Source organism: Athene noctua, chromosome 38 (assembly GCF_965140245.1).
Source record: "Athene noctua chromosome 38, bAthNoc1.hap1.1, whole genome shotgun sequence".
NCBI lineage: Eukaryota > Metazoa > Chordata > Aves > Strigiformes > Strigidae > Athene > Athene noctua.
This window is the reverse complement of record NC_134074.1, coordinates 523563-542522: the sequence shown is the minus strand read 5'-3', so window position 1 is coordinate 542522 and position 18960 is coordinate 523563. Positions and strand designations below refer to the sequence as shown.

At 53.0% G+C, this 18960-nt stretch overlaps 1 protein-coding gene across 4 annotated transcripts; it reads left to right on the top strand.

The window, feature by feature from the left end:
• The first annotated feature begins 466 nt into the window (after positions 1–466).
• On the top strand, positions 467–13046 carry METTL3 (methyltransferase 3, N6-adenosine-methyltransferase complex catalytic subunit). 4 transcript variants are annotated; one of them, XM_074931057.1, is made up of 11 exons: positions 467–621; positions 1455–1771; positions 1928–2305; positions 3643–3818; positions 5484–5709; positions 9438–9590; positions 10802–10840; positions 10915–11023; positions 12455–12520; positions 12664–12776; positions 12871–13046. In XM_074931057.1, the coding sequence occupies exons 1-11, from the start codon at positions 528–530 to the stop codon at positions 12994–12996; spliced, it is 1797 nt and encodes a 598-aa protein (XP_074787158.1). In that variant the 5' UTR covers positions 467–527; the 3' UTR covers positions 12997–13046. The 4 variants fall into 4 exon arrangements, with proteins under 4 accessions (XP_074787158.1, XP_074787157.1, XP_074787156.1 ...); XM_074931056.1 differs by having other exon boundaries at positions 12851–13046; XM_074931055.1 differs by having other exon boundaries at positions 9403–9590.
• Positions 13047–18960: the final 5914 nt, after the last annotated feature.

The following is an 18960-nucleotide window of genomic DNA, read 5'->3' as shown; positions in this document are numbered from 1 at the left end:
GAAGAACGCGGGCGTTGTGCCCTCAATCAAAATGGCGGCCGTTGCCATGGCGCCACCGTGAAGAACGCGGGCGTTGTGCCCTCAATCAAAATGGCGGCCGTTGCCATGGCGCCGCCGTGAAGAACGCGGGCGTTGTGCCCTCACTCAAAATGGCGGCCGTTGCCATGGCGCCGCCGTGAAGAACGCGGGCGTTGTGCCCTCACTCAACATGGCGGCCGTTGCCATGGCTCCCCGGTGAAGAACGCGGGCGTTGTGCCCTCACTCAACATGGCGGCCGTTGCCATGGCTCCCCGGTGAAGAACGCGGGCGTTGTGCCCTCACTCAACATGGCGGCCGTTGCCATGGCTCCCCGGTGAAGAACGCGGGCGTTGTGCCCTCACTCAAAATGGCGGCGGCGGCTTCAAGGCCTTCCGGCGCCTTCCGGATCCGGGCGAGGGGAAGCGGCGGTTCCCGGTTCCCGGCGGCGGTTCCCGGTTCCCGCCGGCGGTTCCCGGTTCCCGCTCCCGGTTCCCGGTGGCGGTGCCGCCATGTCGGATACGTGGAGCTCGATCCAGGCCCACAAGAAGCAGCTGGATTCCCTGCGGGAGCGGCTGCAGCGGCGCCGGAAACAGGATCCGCTGGGTGATGGCGCTGGGGGGGGGTGTCAGGGGTTAATTAGGGGGGGTTGAGGATTAATTAAGGGGTCAGGGGTTAATTGGGGGGGGGTTGGGGGTTAATGAGGGAGCCAGGAATTAATTTGGGGGGGTCAGGGGTTAATTAGGGGGTCAGGGGTTAATTAGGGGGTCAGGGGTGAATTGGGGGGGTCAGGGGTTAATTGGGGGGGTCAGGAATTAATTTGGGGGGGGGTCGGGGGTTAATTAGGGGGTCAGGGGTTAATGAGGGGGTCAGGAATTAATTTGGGGGGGGTCGGGGGTTAATTGGGGGGAGTGAGAGAGTTAATGGGGGTCAGGGGTTAATTGGAGGGGATCAGGGGTTAATTGAGGGGGTTGGGGGTTAATTAGGGGGTCAGAGGTTAACTGGGGGGGTCAGGGGTTAATTAGGGGGGTTGAGGATTAATTAGGGGGTCAGGGGTTAATGGGGGGGTGTCAGGAATTAATTGGGGGGGGTCAGAGGTTAATTGTGGGGGTCGGGGGTTAATTAGTGGGTCAGGGGTTAGTTGGGGGTTAATGAGGGGGCCAGGAATTAATTGGGGGGAGTGAGAGAGTTAATGAGGGTCAGGGGTTAATTGGGGGGGGGGGGGCAGGAATTAATTTGGGGGGTGTCGGGGATTAATGAGGAGGTCAGGGGTTAATGAGGGGTCAGGAATTGAAGTGGGGGGGTCGGGGGTTAATGAGGGGGTCAGGGGTTAATTGGGGGGCTCATGAATTAATTGGGGGGGTCAGGGGTCAAAGGGCATCCCTAAAATTTTGGGGTGCCACCTCCCCTGACTTCCTCCTCCTCCTCCTCTCCCCCAGACCCCTCCCTGGCCGCCCCGCCCCGCACCTCCAGCCCCGCCCCCCCAGCCCCACCCACCGGTGGCCCCGCCCTGACAGCCGCCATTAGCGGGGGAGGGGGCACAGGACCCCCCATTTTCCCCGTCGTCGGCGAAGGAGGAGGAGGAACAGGAGGAGGAGGAGGGGCCGGAACGACTCTGGGGGGGGCCAATGGGAGTCCCCCGGGCGGTGACATCACCAATGACCCCGCCCTCGAGCGGCGGCTCCTCCGCCATCTTGCCGACCTCGCCCTGCCCCTCCCCACCGACGCCGTCGCCATTTGCCGCGCCATCGCCACCGTAAGTCCCTCTTAGATCCTTCCTCCTAATTTTTTTTTTTTTTTTCCCCCTGCCCCCCCGCTTTTTTTTTTTTTTGTTTAACCGAATCTCCTATTTTTTTCATAAATTTTTAATTTTTTAACTTTTTTTTTTTTTTCGGGGTGGGGCGGAGTTTAGCCCGACGCCCCCGTCACCCAACGCGGGGTGGAGAGTTTGCTCCAAAAATTCGCGGCCCAAGAACTGATCGAGGTGAGGAGGGGGTTGCTTCAAGACGACCCCTCCCAACCCACCTTGGTCACTTACGCCGATCACTCCAAACTTTCGGCCATGACGGGGGCCGGCACGGAAAACGGAGGATCCTCTGGGAAAGAAAACGCCGGAAGGAAGCGAAGGGCGGAACAAGATGGCGGCGGGACGGCGACGGCGGCGGCGGCGGGGGCGGGAGAAACGGGGAAGGAAACGGCGAAAAAATCCCGGAAACAAGCGTCTGACGTGGATTTGGAGATTGAGAGTTTGCTGAGTCAGCAGTCCACGAAGGAGCAGCAGAGCAAGAAGGTGGGGGGAACGCTCTCCGGGGGAAAAAAAAAAAAAATATGGCGGCGGCCATGGCGGGGGGCGGTGGGTTATAAAGGGGGGAGGGCTTGGAGACGGCGGTGAGGAGAAAAAGAGGGTGGTTTCACCCCAAAAATGGTGAGGAACAGCCTTGGGTGCTCCTCAGGGGTTGAGTTTTGGAGGTTCCGCCAAGAAAAAGGTGATTTCACCCCAAAAATGTTGGGGAAGAGTCTTGGGTGCTCTTCCAAACGTTGAGTTTTGGAGGTTCCGCCAAGAAAAAGGTGATTTTACCCCAAAAATGTTGCGGAAAAGTCTTGGGTGTTCCCTCAAAACGTTGAATTTTGGAGATTCCACCAAGAAAAAGTTGATTTAACCCCCAAAATGTTGGGGAAGAGTCTTGGGTGTTCCCTCAAAACGTTGAGTTTTGGAGGTTTGCCAAGAAATAAGTGTTTTTACCTCAAAAATGTGGCGGAAAAGTCTTGGGTGTTCCTCAAAACGTTGAGTTTTGGAGGTTCTGCCAAGAAATAAGTGTTTTTACCTCAAAAATGTGGCGGGAAAGTCTTGGGTGTTCCCTCAAAACGTTGAATTTTGGAGCTTCCACCAAGAAAAAGTTGATTTCACCCCAAAAATGTTGGGGAACACTCTTGGGTCCTCTTCCGAACGTTGAGTTTTGGAGGTTCCGCCAAGAAATAAGTGTTTTTACCTCAAAAATGTGGCGGGAAAGTCTTGGGTGCTCCTCAAAACTTTGAGTTTTGGAGGTTCTGCCAAGAAATAAGTGTTTTTACCTCAAAAATGTGGCGGAAACGTCTTGGGTGTTCCCTCAAAACGTTGAATTTTGGAGATTCCACCAAGAAAAAGTTGATTTAACCCCAAAAATGTTGGGGAACACTCTTGGGTCCTCTTCCAAACGTTGAGTTTTGGAGGTTCCGCCAAGAAATAAGTGTTTTTACCTCAAAAATGTGGCGGGAAAGTCTTGGGTGCTCCTCAAAACGTTGAGTTTTGGAGGTTCTGCCAAGAAATAAGTGTTTTTACCTCAAAAATGTTGGGGAAGAGTCTTGGGTGTTCCCTCAAAACGTTGAATTTTGGAGATTCCACCAAAAAAAAGTTGATTTAACCCCCAAAATGTTGGGGAACACTCTTGGGTCCTCTTCCAAACGTTGAGTTCTGGAGGTTCCGCCATCGCGTTGGGAACGTCTTGGCCCCGTCTCCCCGCCTCGGAGCTGGCGGTTCCTTTTTTTTTTTTTTTTTCTTTTTTTTTTTGGGGTGTCGGGGATTTTTTTTTTTGGGGGGGCGACCCCACTCGCTCACCCCCCAAACTTTTTTTGTGTCCCCCCCCAAAGGTCAGCCAGGAGATCCTGGAGCTCCTCAACACGACGACGGCCAAGGAGCAATCCATCGTGGAGAAGTTCCGGTCGCGGGGCCGCGCCCAGGTGCAGGAGTTCTGCGACCACGGAACCAAGGAGGAGTGCGTCAAGGCCACCGGCGCCGACAGGCCCTGCCGCAAACTTCACTTCCGGTCAGTTGGCCACGCCCCATCGGCGTCTTCCGCCATCTTGTGGGCGTCTTCCGCCATCTTGTGGGCGTCCTCCGCCATCTTGTGGGCGTCCTCCATCATCTCGTGGGCTTCTTCCGCCATCTCGTGGGCTTCTTCCATCATCTCGTGGTCTTCTACCGTCTTGTGGGCGTCCTCCGCCGTCTTGTGGGCGTCTTCCGCCATCTTGTGGGCGTCTTCCGCCATCTTGTGGGCGTCCTCCGCCATCTCGTGGGCTTCTTCCATCATTTCGTGGTCTTCCGCCATCTTGTGGGCGTCTTCCGCCATCTTGTGGGCGTCTTCCGCCGTCTTGTGGGCGTCTTCCGCCATCTTGTGGGCGTCTTCCGCCGTCTTGTGGCCTTCGTCCATCATCCCATTGTCCTCCTCCGCCATCTTGTGGGTGTCCTCCGCCGTCTTGTGGGTGATCTCCGCCATCTTGTGGTCTTCCTCCACCATCTCATGGGCTTCTTCCATCATTTCGTGGTCTTCCGCCATCTTGTGGGTGTCTTCCGCCATCTTGTGGGTGTCTTCCGCCATCTTGTGGGTGTCTTCCGCCATCTCGCGGTCTTCCGCCGCCATCTCGCGGTCTTCATCCCTCTCCTCATGGTCTCCATCACCTCGTAGTCTTCCTCCATCACCTCGTGGGCTTCTTCCATCATCCCGTGGGCTTCATCCACCCCACCGTGGTCTTCATCACCTCATGGCCTCCGTCCATCCACCCCCCCCACGGTCTTCATCCCCCACCATGGTCTCCATCCATCACCTCACCAAATTCCCCTAAAACCCCCCAAAACCCCCTTTATTGCCCCAATTTTCCCCAAAACCCCCTTTATTGCCCCAATTTTCCCCAAAACCCTATTTATCGCACCAATTTTTCCCCAAATCCCCCTTTATCGCCCCAATCTTCCCCAAAATCCCCCTTTACCCCTCTCATTTTCCTTTAAACTCCCAATTTTCCTCTTCCTTTCCCCCAAATCCCCCATAAACCTCCCAGTTTCCCCCCAAATCCCCTTCAACTCCCGCCAAAACCTAAATCCCTCAATTTTCCCCCAAATCCCCCTTTATCGCCCCAGTTTTCCCCCAAACCCCCTTTATCGCCCCAGTTTTCCCCCAAACCCCCTTTATCGCCCCAATTTTCCCCCAAACCCCCTTTATCGCCCCAGTTTTCCCCCAAACCCCCTTTATCGCCCCAGTTTTCCCCCAAATCCCCCTTTATCGCCCCAGTTTTCCCCCAAACCCCCTTTATCGCCCCAGTTTTCCCCCAAACCCCCTTTATCGCCCCAATTTTCCCCCAAATCCCCCTTTATCGCCCCAATTTTCCCCCAAATCCCCCTTTATCGCCCCAATTTTCCCCCAAACCCCCTTTATCGCCCCAATTTTCCCCCAAACCCCCTTTATCGCCCCAATTTTCCCCCAAACCCCCTTTATCGCCCCAATTTTCCCCCAAACCCCCTTTATCGCCCCAATTTTCCCCCAAATCCCCCTTTGTCGCCCCCATACCCCCCTCTACCACCCCCATTTTCCTTTAAACCCCCAATTTTCCCCTTTCCATCCCCTCAATTCCCCCCAAACCCCCCCCAAAACCCAAAATCCTTATTTTTTAACTTTTTTTTTTCTTTTTTTTCACATTTTTTTTTGCCCCCCTCACAGCCGCATCATCAACAAGCACACGGACGAATCCCTGGGCGACTGCTCCTTCCTCAACACCTGCTTCCACATGGACACCTGCAAGTACGTCCACTACGAGATCGACGCCCCCCCGGAAACGCCGCCCCGGACCCCCCCTCAGAGCCACCCCCGCGACCGCAGCCCCCCCCAGGACCTCACCAGAGCCCCCGGCGCCGACGCCGGCGCCGATCGACTCTTCCCCCCTCAGGTAACCGCGCGTTACGCCTTTTCCCGCCCTTTTAGGCCTTTTTCCCGCCCTTTTAGGCCTTTTTCCCGCCCTTTTAGGCTTTTTTCCCGCCCTTTTAGGCCTTTTTCCCGCCCTTTTAGGCCTTTTTCCCGCCCTTTTAGGCCTTTTTCCCGCCCTTTTAGGCCTTTTCCCCGCCCACTTTAGGCCTTTTCCCCGCCCACTTTGGGCCTTTTTCCCCGCCCCTTTTAGGCCTTTTTCCCCGCCCCTTTTAGGCCTTTTTCCCCGCCCCTTTTAGGCCTTTTTCCCCGCCCCTTTTAGGCCTTTTCCCCGACCACTTTAGGCCTTTTTCCCGCCCTTTTAGGCCTTTTTCCCGTCCACTTTGGGCCTTTTTCCCCGCCCTTTCAGGCCTTTTTCCCCGCCCCTTTTAGGCCTTTTTCCCCGCCCCTTTTAGGCCTTTTTCCCCGCCCCTTTTAGGCCTTTTTCCCCGCCCCTTTTAGGCCTTTTTCCCGCCCTTTTAGGCCTTTTTCCCGCCCTTTTAGGCCTTTTTCCCCGCCCACTTTAGGCCTTTTTCCCCGCCCACTTTAGGCCTTTTTCCCGCCCACTTTAGGCCTTTTTCCCCGCCCCTTTTAGGCCTTTTTCCCCGCCCCTTTTAGGCCTTTTTCCCCGCCCCTTTTAGGCCTTTTTCCCGCCCTTTTAGGCCTTTTTCCCGCCCACTTTGGGCCTTTTCCCACCCACTTTGGGCCTTTTCCCGCCCTTTTAGGCCTTTTTCCCCGCCCCTTTTAGGCCTTTTTCCCGCCCTTTTAGGCCTTTTTCCCGCCCTTTTAGGCCTTTTCCCCGCCCACTTTAGGCCTTTTCCCCGCCCACTTTAGGCCTTTTCCCCGCCCACTTTGGGCCTTTTTCCCCGCCCCTTTTAGGCCTTTTTCCCCGCCCCTTTTAGGCCTTTTTCCCCGCCCCTTTTAGGCCTTTTTCCCCGCCCCTTTTAGGCCTTTTTCCCCGCCCCTTTTAGGCCTTTTCCCCGACCACTTTAGGCCTTTTTCCCGCCCTTTTAGGCCTTTTTCCCGCCCACTTTGGGCCTTTTTCCCGCCCTTTCAGGCCTTTTTCCCCGCCCCTTTTAGGCCTTTTTCCCCGCCCCTTTTAGGCCTTTTTCCCCGCCCCTTTTAGGCCTTTTTCCCCGCCCCTTTTAGGCCTTTTTCCCCGCCCCTTTTAGGCCTTTTTCCCCGCCCCTTTTAGGCCTTTTTCCCGCCCACTTTAGGCCTTTTTCCCGCCCTTTTAGGCCTTTTTCCCGCCCTTTTAGGCCTTTTTCCTGCCCTTTTAGGCCTTTTTCCCGCCCACTTTAGGCCTTTTTCCCGCCCTTTTAGGCCTTTTTCCCGCCCTTTTAGGCCTTTTTCCCGCCCTTTTAGGCCTTTTTCCCGCCCTTTTAGGCCTTTTTCCCGCCCACTTTGGGCCTTTTTCCCCGCCCACTTTGGGCCTTTTTCCACGCCCACTTTGGGCCTTTTTCCCCGCCCCTTTTAGGCCTTTTTCCCCGCCCCTTTTAGGCCTTTTTCCCCGCCCCTTTTAGGCCTTTTTCCCCGGCCACTTTGGGCCTTTTTCCCCGGCCACTTTGGGCCTTTTTCCCCCGCCCCTTTTAGGCCTTTTTCCCCGCCCCTTTTAGGCCTTTTTCCCCGCCCCTTTTAGGCCTTTTTCCCGCCCACTTTAGCCTTTTTCCCGCCCTTTTAGGCCTTTTTCCCGCCCTTTTAGGCCTTTTTCCTGCCCTTTTAGGCCTTTTTCCCGCCCTTTTAGGCCTTTTTCCCGCCCTTTTAGGCCTTTTTCCCGCCCACTTTGGGCCTTTTTCCCCGCCCACTTTGGGCCTTTTTCCCCCGCCCACTTTGGGCCTTTTTCCCCCGCCCCTTTTAGGCCTTTTTCCCGCCCCTTTTAGGCCTTTTTCCCCGCCCACTTTGGGCCTTTTTCCCCGCCCACTTTGGGCCTTTTCCCCGCCCACTTTGGGCCTTTTTCCCCGCCCACTTTGGGCCTTTTTCCCCGCCCACTTTGGGCCTTTTCCCACCGTTTTCCTGAGGTAACGCCACCATTTTCTGGTTTTCCCGCCATGTTCCTGAGGGGGGGGCACTGCTGTTTCTTCACTTTTCCGCCTTTTCCCACCATTTTCCGCCTGTTCCCGCCATTTTCCTGTGGCGAGCGTTGCCAATTTTCTCGCCTTTTTCTGCTTTCCCCGCCATTTTCCTGAGGGGGGGGGGGGGGCGCTACCATTTCTGCCTTTTCCTGCTATTTTTGGGTTTTGCCGCCATTTTTGTTTTCCCGCCATTTTCCTGCAATTTTCCCGCCTTTTCCCACCATTTTCCTGAAGGGGGCGCCGCCATTTTCCACGTCTCCTTCCTTTTTTCTCCTTTTCTTGCCATTTTCCGCCTTTTCCCTCCATTTTCCTGCAGTTTTCCTGAGGGGGGGTGCTGCCATTTTACGCATTTTCCCGCCATTTTCCAAGGGGGAGAATGCCGCCATTTTCTGGTTTTCCCGCCATTTTCCACGTTTCTCACCATTTACCTGAGGGGGGGGGCGCCGCCATTTTCCGCCATTTCCCTGAGGGAAGCGCCGCCATTTCCCGCCTTTCCGGCCATTTCCCTGAGGGAGGCGCCGCCATTTTCCGCCTTTCCCGCCATTTCCCTGAGGGAGGCGCCGCCATTTCCCGCCATTTCCCTGAGGGAAGCGCCGCCATTTCCCGCCATTTCTCGCCATTTCCCTGAGGGAGGCGCCGCCATTTCCCGCCATTTCCTGAGGGAAGCGCCGCCATTTCCCGCCATTTCCCTGAGGGAAGCGCCGCCATTTTTCCGCCTTTCCCGCCATTTCCCTGAGGGAGGCGCCACCATTTTCTGCCTTTCCCGCCATTTCCCTGAGGGAAGCGCCGCCATTTCCCGCCATTTCCCTGAGGGAGGCGCCGCCATTTCCCACCATTTCCCGCCATTTCCCTGAGGGAGGCGCCGCCATTTTCTGCTTTTCCCGCCATTTCCCTGAGGGAAGCGCCGCCATTTCTCGCCATTTCCCTGAGGGAAGCGCCGCCATTTCCCGCCTTTCCGGCCATTTCCCTGAGGGAGGCGCCGCCATTTTCTGCTTTTCCCGCCATTTCCCTGAGGGAGGCGCCGCCATTTCCCGCCATTTCCCTGAGGGAAGCGCCGCCATTTCCCGCCATTTCTCGCCATTTCCCTGAGGGAGCGCCGCCATTTCCCGCCATTTCCCTGAGGGAAGCGCCGCCATTTTTCCGCCTTTCCCGCCATTTCCCTGAGGGAGGCGCCACCATTTTCTGCCTTCCCGCCATTTCCCTGAGGGAAGCGCCGCCATTTCCCACCATTTCCCTGAGGGAGGCGCCGCCATTTTCTGCTTTTCCCGCCATTTCCCTGAGGGAGGCGCCGCCATTTCCCGCCATTTCCCGCCTTTCCGGCCATTTCCCTGAGGGAGGCGCCGCCATTTTCCACCTTTCCCGCCATTTTCCACCTTTCCCACCATTTCCCTGAGGGAGGCGCCGCCATTTCCCGCCACTTCCCCAGGGCCAGCCGCCATTTTGAGCGTCCGTCCGCCATTTTGAATCCCACTTTTTTTTTTTTTTCCCCCCCCTCCTCGCCTTTCCCTCACCGTTTTTCTTTCCGCCCCCCACCCCAAACCCCCACTTTAACCCCACGCTGACCCATCGGGGGGGGGTGCGTGTGTGTCCCCGCCGGGATTTTTCAGTGGATTTGTTGCGATATCCGTTACCTGGACGTCAGCATTTTGGGGAAATTCGCCGTGGTGATGGCCGACCCCCCCTGGGACATCCACATGGAGCTGCCTTACGGCACTTTGACCGACGACGAGATGAGGCGCCTCAACATCCCCGTCCTGCAGGACGAGGGGTTCCTCTTCCTCTGGGTCACCGGAAGGTAATTTTAGGGGACACCCCCCCCCCCGATTATCCTCCTGAAGACTCTTAGGGCTCCCTAAATCCCTTCTTTTCCCCCCAAAAACCCCACATCGCCCCCCCCGGACCAACCCCGAACCCCTTAAACCTCTCCTAAACCTTCTCATTTCCCCCCAAAACCACCCCCGAGCCCCCCCGAACCCCTTAAACTTTCCCAAAACCCCCTAATTTCCCACCAAATCCCCTCATCACGCCCCTGAACCCCTTAAACCCTTCCTAAACCCCCTTAAACCCTTCCTAAACCCCCTTAAACCCTTCCTAAACCCCTCAAACCCTTCCTAAACCCCCTCATTTTACCCCAAAACCGCTCATCTCCCCCAAAGCCCCCCCAAAACCCCTTAAACCCCCTCTAAACTCCTTAAAACCCCCAAAAGCCCTTAAACCTTTCGTAAATCCCCTCATTTCCCCCCAAAACTCCTTAAACCTTTCCTAAATCCCCTCATTTCCCCCCAAAACCCCTTAAGCCCCTCCTAAACCCCTTAAACCTTTCCTAAATCCCCTCATTTCACCCCAAAACCCCTTAAGCCCCTCCTAAACCCCTTAAACCTTTCCTAAATCCCCTCATTTCCCCCCAAAACCCCTTAAGCCCCTCCTAAACCCCTTAAATCTTTCCTAAATCCCCTCATTTCACCCCAAAACCTCTTAAGCCCCTCCTAAACCCCTTAAACCTTTCCTAAATCCCCTCATTTCCCCCCAAAACCCCTTAAGCCCCTCCTAAACCCCTTAAATCTTTCCTAAATCCCCTCATTTCACCCCAAAACCTCTTAAGCCCCTCCTAAACCCCTTAAACCTTTCCTAAATCCCCTCATTTCACCCCAAAACCCCTTAAGCCCCTCCTAAACCCCTTAAACCTTTCCTAAATCCCCTCATTTCCCCCCTAAACCCCTTAAACCCCCCCTAAACCCCTTAAACCTTTCCTAAATCCCCTCATTTCCCCCCTAAACCCCTTAAACCCCCCCTAAACCCCTTAAACCTTTCCTAAATCCCCTCATTTCCCCCCCAAACCCCTTAAACCTTTCCTAAATCCCCTCATTTCCCCCCAAAACCCCTTAAACCTTTCCTAAATCCCCTCATTTCCCCCCCAAACCCCTTAAACCTTTCCTAAATCCCCTCATTTCACCCCAAAACCTCTTTTTTTTTTTTTTTTTTTTGTTTATTTTTTTTTTTTCCCAGAGCCATGGAGCTGGGCCGCGAGTGCCTCAACCTCTGGGGGTGAGTTTAGGGTGGTCCAAAACCCCCCAAAATGTCTTTTTTGACCCCCAAAAAAATGAATTAAAAATTTAAAGGTACGAGCGAGTCGACGAGATAATTTGGGTGAAAACGAACCAATTACAGCGAATCATCCGCACGGGCCGCACCGGCCATTGGCTCAACCACGGCAAAGAGCACTGCTTGGTACGGGGGGGGGCACCCCAAAATCCCCCCTTTTCACCCCAAAAATCAGCCCCCCAGCGCCCCAAAAAACAGCTCAGGGGAAGCCCGAAAAGTTGTAGATTTTGTTAAAATCGCCTCGAAAAGATTTAAAAAAAAAATAATAGGTTTTGAGGCTTCTGGTGCTCGGGGAGGTTTTGGGGGGAAATTGGGGGGATTTTGGGGCGCTGGGGGGATTTTGGGGGAAATTGGGGGATTTTGGGGCGCTGGGGGGGATTTTGGGGGGAAATTGGGGGATTTTGGGGCGCTGGGGGGGATTTTGGGGGGAAATTGGGGGATTTTGGGGTGTGGGGGGGTGCTGGGGGGGATTTTGGGGGGAAAATGGGGGATTTTGGGGTGTGGGGGGGCGCAGGTGGGGATTTTGGGGTGAAATGGGGGGATTTGGGGTGCGGGGGGGCACTGGGAGGGATTTTGGGGTGAAATGGGGGGAATTCAGGGTGCGGGGGGGTCCTGGGTGGGATTTTGGGGTGAAACAGGGGGATTTGGGGTGCAGGGGGGTCCCAGGGTGGAATTTTGGGGTGAAATGGGGGGAATTTAGGGTGCGGGGGGGGTCCTGGGTGGGATTTTGGGGTGAAATTGGGGATTTGGGGTGGGGGGGGCACTGGGGGGGATTTTGGGGTGAAATTGGGGGGATTTGGGATTCGGGGGGTCCCAGGGTGGGATTTTGGGTTGAAACGGGTGGATTTGGGATGCGGGGGGTCCCAGGGTGGAATTTTGGGGTGAAATGGGTGGATTCGGGGTGCGGGGGGAATCCTGGGTGGGATTTTGGGGTGAAACGGGTGGATTTGGGGTGCAGGGGGGTCCCAGGGTGGAATTTTGGGGTGAAATGGGTGGATTCGGGGTGCGGGGGGAATCCTGGGTGGGATTTTGGGGTGAAACAGGTGGATTTGGGGTGCAGGGGGGTCCCAGGGTGGAATTTTGGGGTGAAACGGGTGGATTTGGGGTGCAGGGGGGGCTCCTGGATGGGATTTTGGGGTGAAACGGGTGGATTTGGGGTGCGGGGGGTCCCAGGGTGGAATTTTGGGGTGAAATGGGTGGATTCGGGGTGCGGGGGGAATCCTGGGTGGGATTTTTGGGTGAAACGGGTGGATTTGGGGTGCAGGGGGGTCCCAGGGTGGAATTTTGGGGTGAAACGGGTGGATTTGGGATGCGGGGGGTCCCAGGGTGGAATTTTGGGGTGAAACGGGTGGATTTGGGGTGCAGGGGGGGCTCCTGGATGGGATTTTGGGTTGAAACGGGTGGATTTGGGATGCGGGGGGTCCCAGGGTGGAATTTTGGGGTGAAATGGGTGGATTCGGGGTGCGGGGGGAATCCTGGGTGGGATTTTGGGGTGCAGACGGGGTCCTAGCTGCAATTTTGGGTGCAGATCTCAAATTTTGGGGTCCCCCCCTCCAGGTGGGCGTGAAGGGAAACCCTCAGGGCTTCAACCGCGGCCTGGACTGCGACGTCATCGTGGCCGAGGTAAAAAAAAAAAAACCAAAAAACCCAAAAAACCCAAACGCACCCGTTTTTAGTTTTTTTTGGGGGGGTTTAAACACATCGGGGGGGACCCCAAAATTTCCGGGGGGGACCCCAAAACCTCCTACCCCCCCCCCCTCCCCAAGGTGCGTTCCACCAGCCACAAACCCGACGAGATCTACGGGATGATCGAGCGCCTCTCGCCCGGCACCCGCAAAATCGAGCTCTTCGGGCGCCCCCACAACGTCCAACCCAACTGGTAAAATTTGTCTATTTTTTTGGGGGGGGGGATTTTGTAATTTTATTTATTTTTTTTTTTGGGTCGATTTTCAGCGATTTTGGGGGTTTTCCAGGATCACTTTGGGCAACCAACTGGACGGGATCCACCTGTTGGACCCCGACGTGGTGGCTCAGTTCAAGCAGCATTATCCCGACGGCATCATCTCCAAACCCAAAAATATGTAGCGTGTGGGGGGTGATTTTTGGGGTAAAACGAGGAGATTTTAGCGGTTTGGGGGAATAAAATGAAAAGGGGACTCTGAGGGTTTGGTTTCAGTGATTTTGGGGCAGCCCCGATGGGTTTTTTTGGGGGGAAACGGGGGAAAAATGAGACTCCCCCCCCGCCACCTGCCCGGCTTGCCCTCAGCAACAAAATGGCGGCTGAGGGGGGTTTGGGGGGAAAAAGTGGGATTTTGGGGTCACAGTGTGGGATTTTTTTGGGGTATAAGTGGGGGTTTTGAGGCAAAAGTGGGGGTTTTGAGGCACAAAGTGGGGGTTTTGAGGCAGAAATGGGGAATTTTGGGGCATAAATGGGGATTTGGGGACAAAAAGTGATTTTTGGGGCGCAATGGGGATTTTTGGGACATAAATGGGGATTTTTGAGGCAAAAAGTGGGATTTTTGAGGCAAAAGAGGGAATTTTGAGGCAAAAAGAGGGAATTTTGGGGCAAAAGAGGGATTTTTGGGGTACAAAGAGGGAATTTGGGGGCAAAAGAGGGATTTTGTGGGCAAAAGATGGATTTTTGAGGCACAAAGAGGGATTTTTGAGGCAAAAAGAGGGAATTTTGGGGCAAAAGAGGGATTTTTGGGGCACAAAGAGGGAATTTTGAGGCAAAAAGAGGGATTTTTGGGGCAAAAGTGGGATTTTTGGGGGCAAAAGTGGGATTTTTGGGGCAAAAGTGGGATTTTTGGGGCAAAAGTGGGATTTTTGAGGCAAAAAGTGGGATTTTTGAGGCAAAAAGTGGGATTTTTGAGGCAAAAAGTGGGATTTTTGAGGCAAAAAGTGGGATTTTTGGGGCAAAAGAGGGAATTTTGAGGCATAAATGGGGAATTTTGAGGCATAAATGGGGATTTGGGGACAAAAAAGTGATTTTGGGGTGCAATGGGGGATTTTTGGAGCATAAAGGGGAATTTTTGGGGTGTAGTGGGGGTTTTGGGGTCATAAATGGGGATTTTGGGGCACAGATTCTTGTGGTGCAAATGGTGGATTTTTGGGGCACGAAGGAGGATTTTGGTGTACAAATGAGGATTTTTTTTTGGCAAAACAGGAGATTTTTGGGCCACAACAGGGGATTTTTGAGGCGCAAAGGAGGATTTCGGCGCCCAAAGGAGGATTTTTGGGTCGATTTTTAGCGATTTTGGGGGTTTTCCAGGATCACTTTGGGCAACCAACTGGACGGGATCCACCTGTTGGACCCCGACGTGGTGGCTCAGTTCAAGCAGCATTATCCCGACGGCATCATCTCCAAACCCAAAAATATGTAGCGTGTGGGGGGTGATTTTTGGGGTAAAACGAGGAGATTTTAGCGGTTTGGGGGAATAAAATGAAAAAGGGGACTCTGAGGGTTTGGTTTCAGTGATTTTTGGGCAGCCCCGATGGGTTTTTTTGGGGGGAAACGGGGGAAAAATGAGACTCCCCCCCCCGCCGCCTGCCCCGGCTTGCCCTCAGCAACAAAATGGCGGCTGAGGGGGGTTTGGGGGGAAAAAGTGGGATTTTGGGGTCACAGTGTGGGATTTTTTTGGGTATAAGTGGGGGTTTTGAGGCAAAAGTGGGGGTTTTGAGGCACAAAGTGGGGGTTTTGAGGCAGAAATGGGGAATTTTGGGGCATAAATGGGGATTTGGGGACAAAAAGTGATTTTTGGGGCGCAATGGGGGATTTTTGGGGCATAAATGGGGATTTTTGAGGCAAAAAGTGGGATTTTTGAGGCAAAAAGTGGGATTTTTGAGGCAAAAGAGGGAATTTTGAGGCAAAAAGGGAATTTTGGGGCAAAAGAGGGATTTTTGGGGTACAAAGAGGGATTTTTGGGGCAAAAGTGGGATTTTTGGGGCAAAAGTGGGATTTTTGGGGCAAAAAGAGGGATTTTGTGGGCAAAAGATGGATTTTTGAGGCACAAAGAGGGATTTTTGAGGCAAAAAGAGGGAATTTTGGGGCACAAAGAGGGAATTTTGAGGCAAAAAGAGGGATTTTTGGGGCAAAAGTGGGATTTTTGGGGGCAAAAGTGGGATTTTTGGGGCAAAAGTGGGATTTTTGGGGCAAAAGTGGGATTTTTGAGGCAAAAAGTGGGATTTTTGAGGCAAAAAGTGGGATTTTTGGGGCAAAAGAGGGAATTTTGAGGCATAAATGGGGAATTTTGAGGCATAAATGGGGATTTGGGGACAAAAAAGTGATTTTGGGGTGCAATGGGGGATTTTTGGAGCATAAAGGGGAATTTTTGGGGTGTAGTGGGGGTTTTGGGGTCATAAATGGGGATTTTGGGGCACAGATTCTTGGGGTGCAAATGGTGGATTTTTGGGGCACGAAGGAGGATTTTGGTGTACAAATGAGGATTTTTTTTTTTGGCAAAACAGGAGATTTTTGGGCCACAACAGGGGATTTTTGAGGCGCAAAGGAGGATTTCGGCGCCCAAAGGAGGATTTTTGGGTCGATTTTTAGCGATTTTGGGGGTTTTCCAGGATCACTTTGGGCAACCAACTGGACGGGATCCACCTGTTGGACCCCGATGTGGTGGCTCAGTTCAAGCAGCATTATCCCGACGGCATCATCTCCAAACCCAAAAATATGTAGCGTGTGGGGGGTGATTTTTGGGGTAAAACGAGGAGATTTTAGCGGTTTGGGGGAATAAAATGAAAAAGGGGACTCTGGGGGTTTGGTTTCAGTGATTTTTGGGCAGCCCCGATGGGTTTTTTTGGGGGGAAACGGGGGAAAATTGAGACTCCCCCCCCCGCCGCCTGCCCCGGCTTGCCCTCAGCAACAAAATGGCGGCTGAGGGGGGTTTGGGGGAAAAAGTGGGATTTTGGGGTCACAGTGTGGGATTTTTTTGGGTATAAGTGGGGGTTTTGAGGCAAAAGTGGGGGTTTTGAGGCACAAAGTGGGGGTTTTGAGGCAGAAATGGGGAATTTTGGGGCATAAATGGGGATTTGGGGACAAAAAGTGATTTTTGGGGCGCAATGGGGATTTTTGGGGCATAAATGGGGATTTTTGAGGCAAAAAGTGGGATTTTTGAGGCAAAAGAGGGAATTTTGAGGCAAAAAGAGGGAATTTTGGGGCAAAAGAGGGATTTTTGGGGTACAAAGAGGGAATTTGGGGGCAAGTGGGATTTTTGGGGCAAAAGTGGGATTTTTGGGGCAAAAGATGGATTTTTGAGGCAAAAAGATGGATTTTTGAGGCAAAAAGATGGATTTTTGAGGCAAAAAGAGGGATTTTTGAGGCAAAAAGAGGGATTTTGGGGGCACAAAGAGGGATTTCTGTGGCAAAAGGGATTTTTGGGGCACAAAGAGGGATTTTTGAGGCAAAAAGAGGGATTTTTGGGGCACAAAGAGGGATTTTTGGGGCACAAAGAGGGATTTTTGGGGCACAAAGAGGGATTTTTGGGGCATAAATGGGGATTTGGGGCAAAAAAGTGATTTTGGGGTGCAATGGGGGATTTTTGGAGCATAAAGGGGAATTTTTGGGGTGTAGTGGGGGTTTTGGGGTCATAAATGGGGATTTTGGGGCACAGATTCTTGGGGTGCAAATGGTGGATTTTTGGGGCACGAAGGAGGATTTTGGTGTACAAATGAGGATTTTTTTTTTTGGCAAAACAGGAGATTTTTGGGCCACAACAGGGGATTTTTGAGGCGCAAAGGAGGATTTCGGCGCCCAAAGGAGGATTTTTGGGTCGATTTTTAGCGATTTTGGGGGTTTTCCAGGATCACTTTGGGCAACCAACTGGACGGGATCCACCTGTTGGACCCCGACGTGGTGGCTCAGTTCAAGCAGCATTATCCCGACGGCATCATCTCCAAACCCAAAAATATGTAGCGTGTGGGGGGTGATTTTTGGGGTAAAACGAGGAGATTTTAGCGGTTTGGGGGAATAAAATGAAAAAGGGGACTCTGAGGGTTTGGTTTCAGTGATTTTTGGGCAGCCCCGATGGGTTTTTTTGGGGGGAAACGGGGGAAAAATGAGACTCCCCCCCCCGCCGCCTGCCCCGGCTTGCCCTCAGCAACAAAATGGCGGCTGAGGGGGGTTTGGGGGGAAAAAGTGGGATTTTGGGGTCACAGTGTGGGATTTTTTTGGGTATAAGTGGGGGTTTTGAGGCAAAAGTGGGGGTTTTGAGGCACAAAGTGGGGGTTTTGAGGCAGAAATGGGGAATTTTGGGGCATAAATGGGGATTTGGGGACAAAAAGTGATTTTTGGGGCGCAATGGGGGATTTTTGGGGCATAAATGGGGATTTTTGAGGCAAAAAGTGGGATTTTTGAGGCAAAAAGTGGGATTTTTGAGGCAAAAGAGGGAATTTTGAGGCAAAAAGGGAATTTTGGGGCAAAAGAGGGATTTTTGGGGTACAAAGAGGGATTTTTGGGGCAAAAGTGGGATTTTTGGGGCAAAAGTGGGATTTTTGGGGCAAAAGTGGGATTTTTGAGGCAAAAAGAGGGATTTTGTGGGCAAAAGATGGATTTTTGAGGCACAAAGAGGGATTTTTGAGGCAAAAAGAGGGAATTTTGGGGCACAAAGAGGGAATTTTGAGGCAAAAAGAGGGATTTTTGGGGCAAAAGTGGGATTTTTGGGGGCAAAAGTGGGATTTTTGGGGCAAAAGTGGGATTTTTGGGGCAAAAGTGGGATTTTTGAGGCAAAAAGTGGGATTTTTGAGGCAAAAAGTGGGATTTTTGAGGCAAAAAGTGGGATTTTTGAGGCAAAAAGTGGGATTTTTGGGGCAAAAGAGGGAATTTTGAGGCATAAATGGGGAATTTTGAGGCATAAATGGGGATTTGGGGACAAAAAAGTGATTTTGGGGTGCAATGGGGGATTTTTGGAGCATAAAGGGGAATTTTTGGGGTGTAGTGGGGGTTTTGGGGTCATAAATGGGGATTTTGGGGCACAGATTCTTGGGGTGCAAATGGTGGATTTTTGGGGCACGAAGGAGGATTTTGGTGTACAAATGAGGATTTTTTTTTTTGGCAAAACAGGAGATTTTTGGGCCACAACAGGGGATTTTTGAGGCGCAAAGGAGGATTTCGGCGCCCAAAGGAGGATTTTTGGGTCGATTTTTAGCGATTTTGGGGGTTTTCCAGGATCACTTTGGGCAACCAACTGGACGGGATCCACCTGTTGGACCCCGACGTGGTGGCTCAGTTCAAGCAGCATTATCCCGACGGCATCATCTCCAAACCCAAAAATATGTAGCGTGTGGGGGGTGATTTTTGGGGTAAAACGAGGAGATTTTAGCGGTTTGGGGGAATAAAATGAAAAAGGGGACTCTGGGGGTTTGGTTTCAGTGATTTTGGGGCAGCCCCGATGGGTTTTTTTTGGGGGAAACGGGGGAAAAATGAGACTCCCCCCCCCGCCGCCTGCCCCGGCTTGCCCTCAGCAACAAAATGGCGGCTGAGGGGGGTTTGGGGGGAAAAAGTGGGATTTTGGGGTCACAGTGTGGGATTTTTTTGGGTATAAGTGGGGGTTTTGAGGCAAAAGTGGGGGTTTTGAGGCACAAAGTGGGGGTTTTGAGGCAGAAATGGGGAATTTTGGGGCATAAATGGGGATTTGGGGACAAAAAGTGATTTTTGGGGCGCAATGGGGATTTTTGGGGCATAAATGGGGATTTTGGGGGCAAAAGAGGGATTTTTGGGGCAAGAGGGATTTTTGGGGCACAAAGAGGGAATTTTGAGGCAAAAAGAGGGATTTTTGAGGCAAAAAGTGGGATTTTTGAGGCAAGAAGTGGGATTTTTGAGGCAAAAAGGGATTTTTGGGGCAAAAGAGGGATTTTTGGGGCACAAAGAGGGAATTGGGGGGCAAAAGCGGGATTTTTGTGGCAAAAGTGGGATTTTTGAGGCAAAAAGTGGGATTTTTGAGGCAAAAAGTGGGATTTTTGAGGCAAAAAGTGGGATTTTTGAGGCAAAAAGTGGGATTTTTGGGGCAAAAAGAGGGATTTTTGGGGCAAAAGAGGGATTTTTGGGGCACAAAGAGGGA

Bases quoted from the DNA above. Each gene is read 5' to 3' on its own strand.
- METTL3 (XM_074931054.1), top strand. From the start codon at position 528: ATGTCGGATACGTGGAGCTCGATCCAGGCCCACAAGAAGCAGCTGGAT. The intron at 2,306-3,642 runs GTGGGGGGAACG...CCCCCCCCAAAG, and splicing joins AGGAGCAGCAGAGCAAGAAG to GTCAGCCAGGAGATCCTGGA. The intron at 10,841-10,914 runs GTGAGTTTAGGG...AAAAATTTAAAG, and splicing joins GAGTGCCTCAACCTCTGGGG to GTACGAGCGAGTCGACGAGA.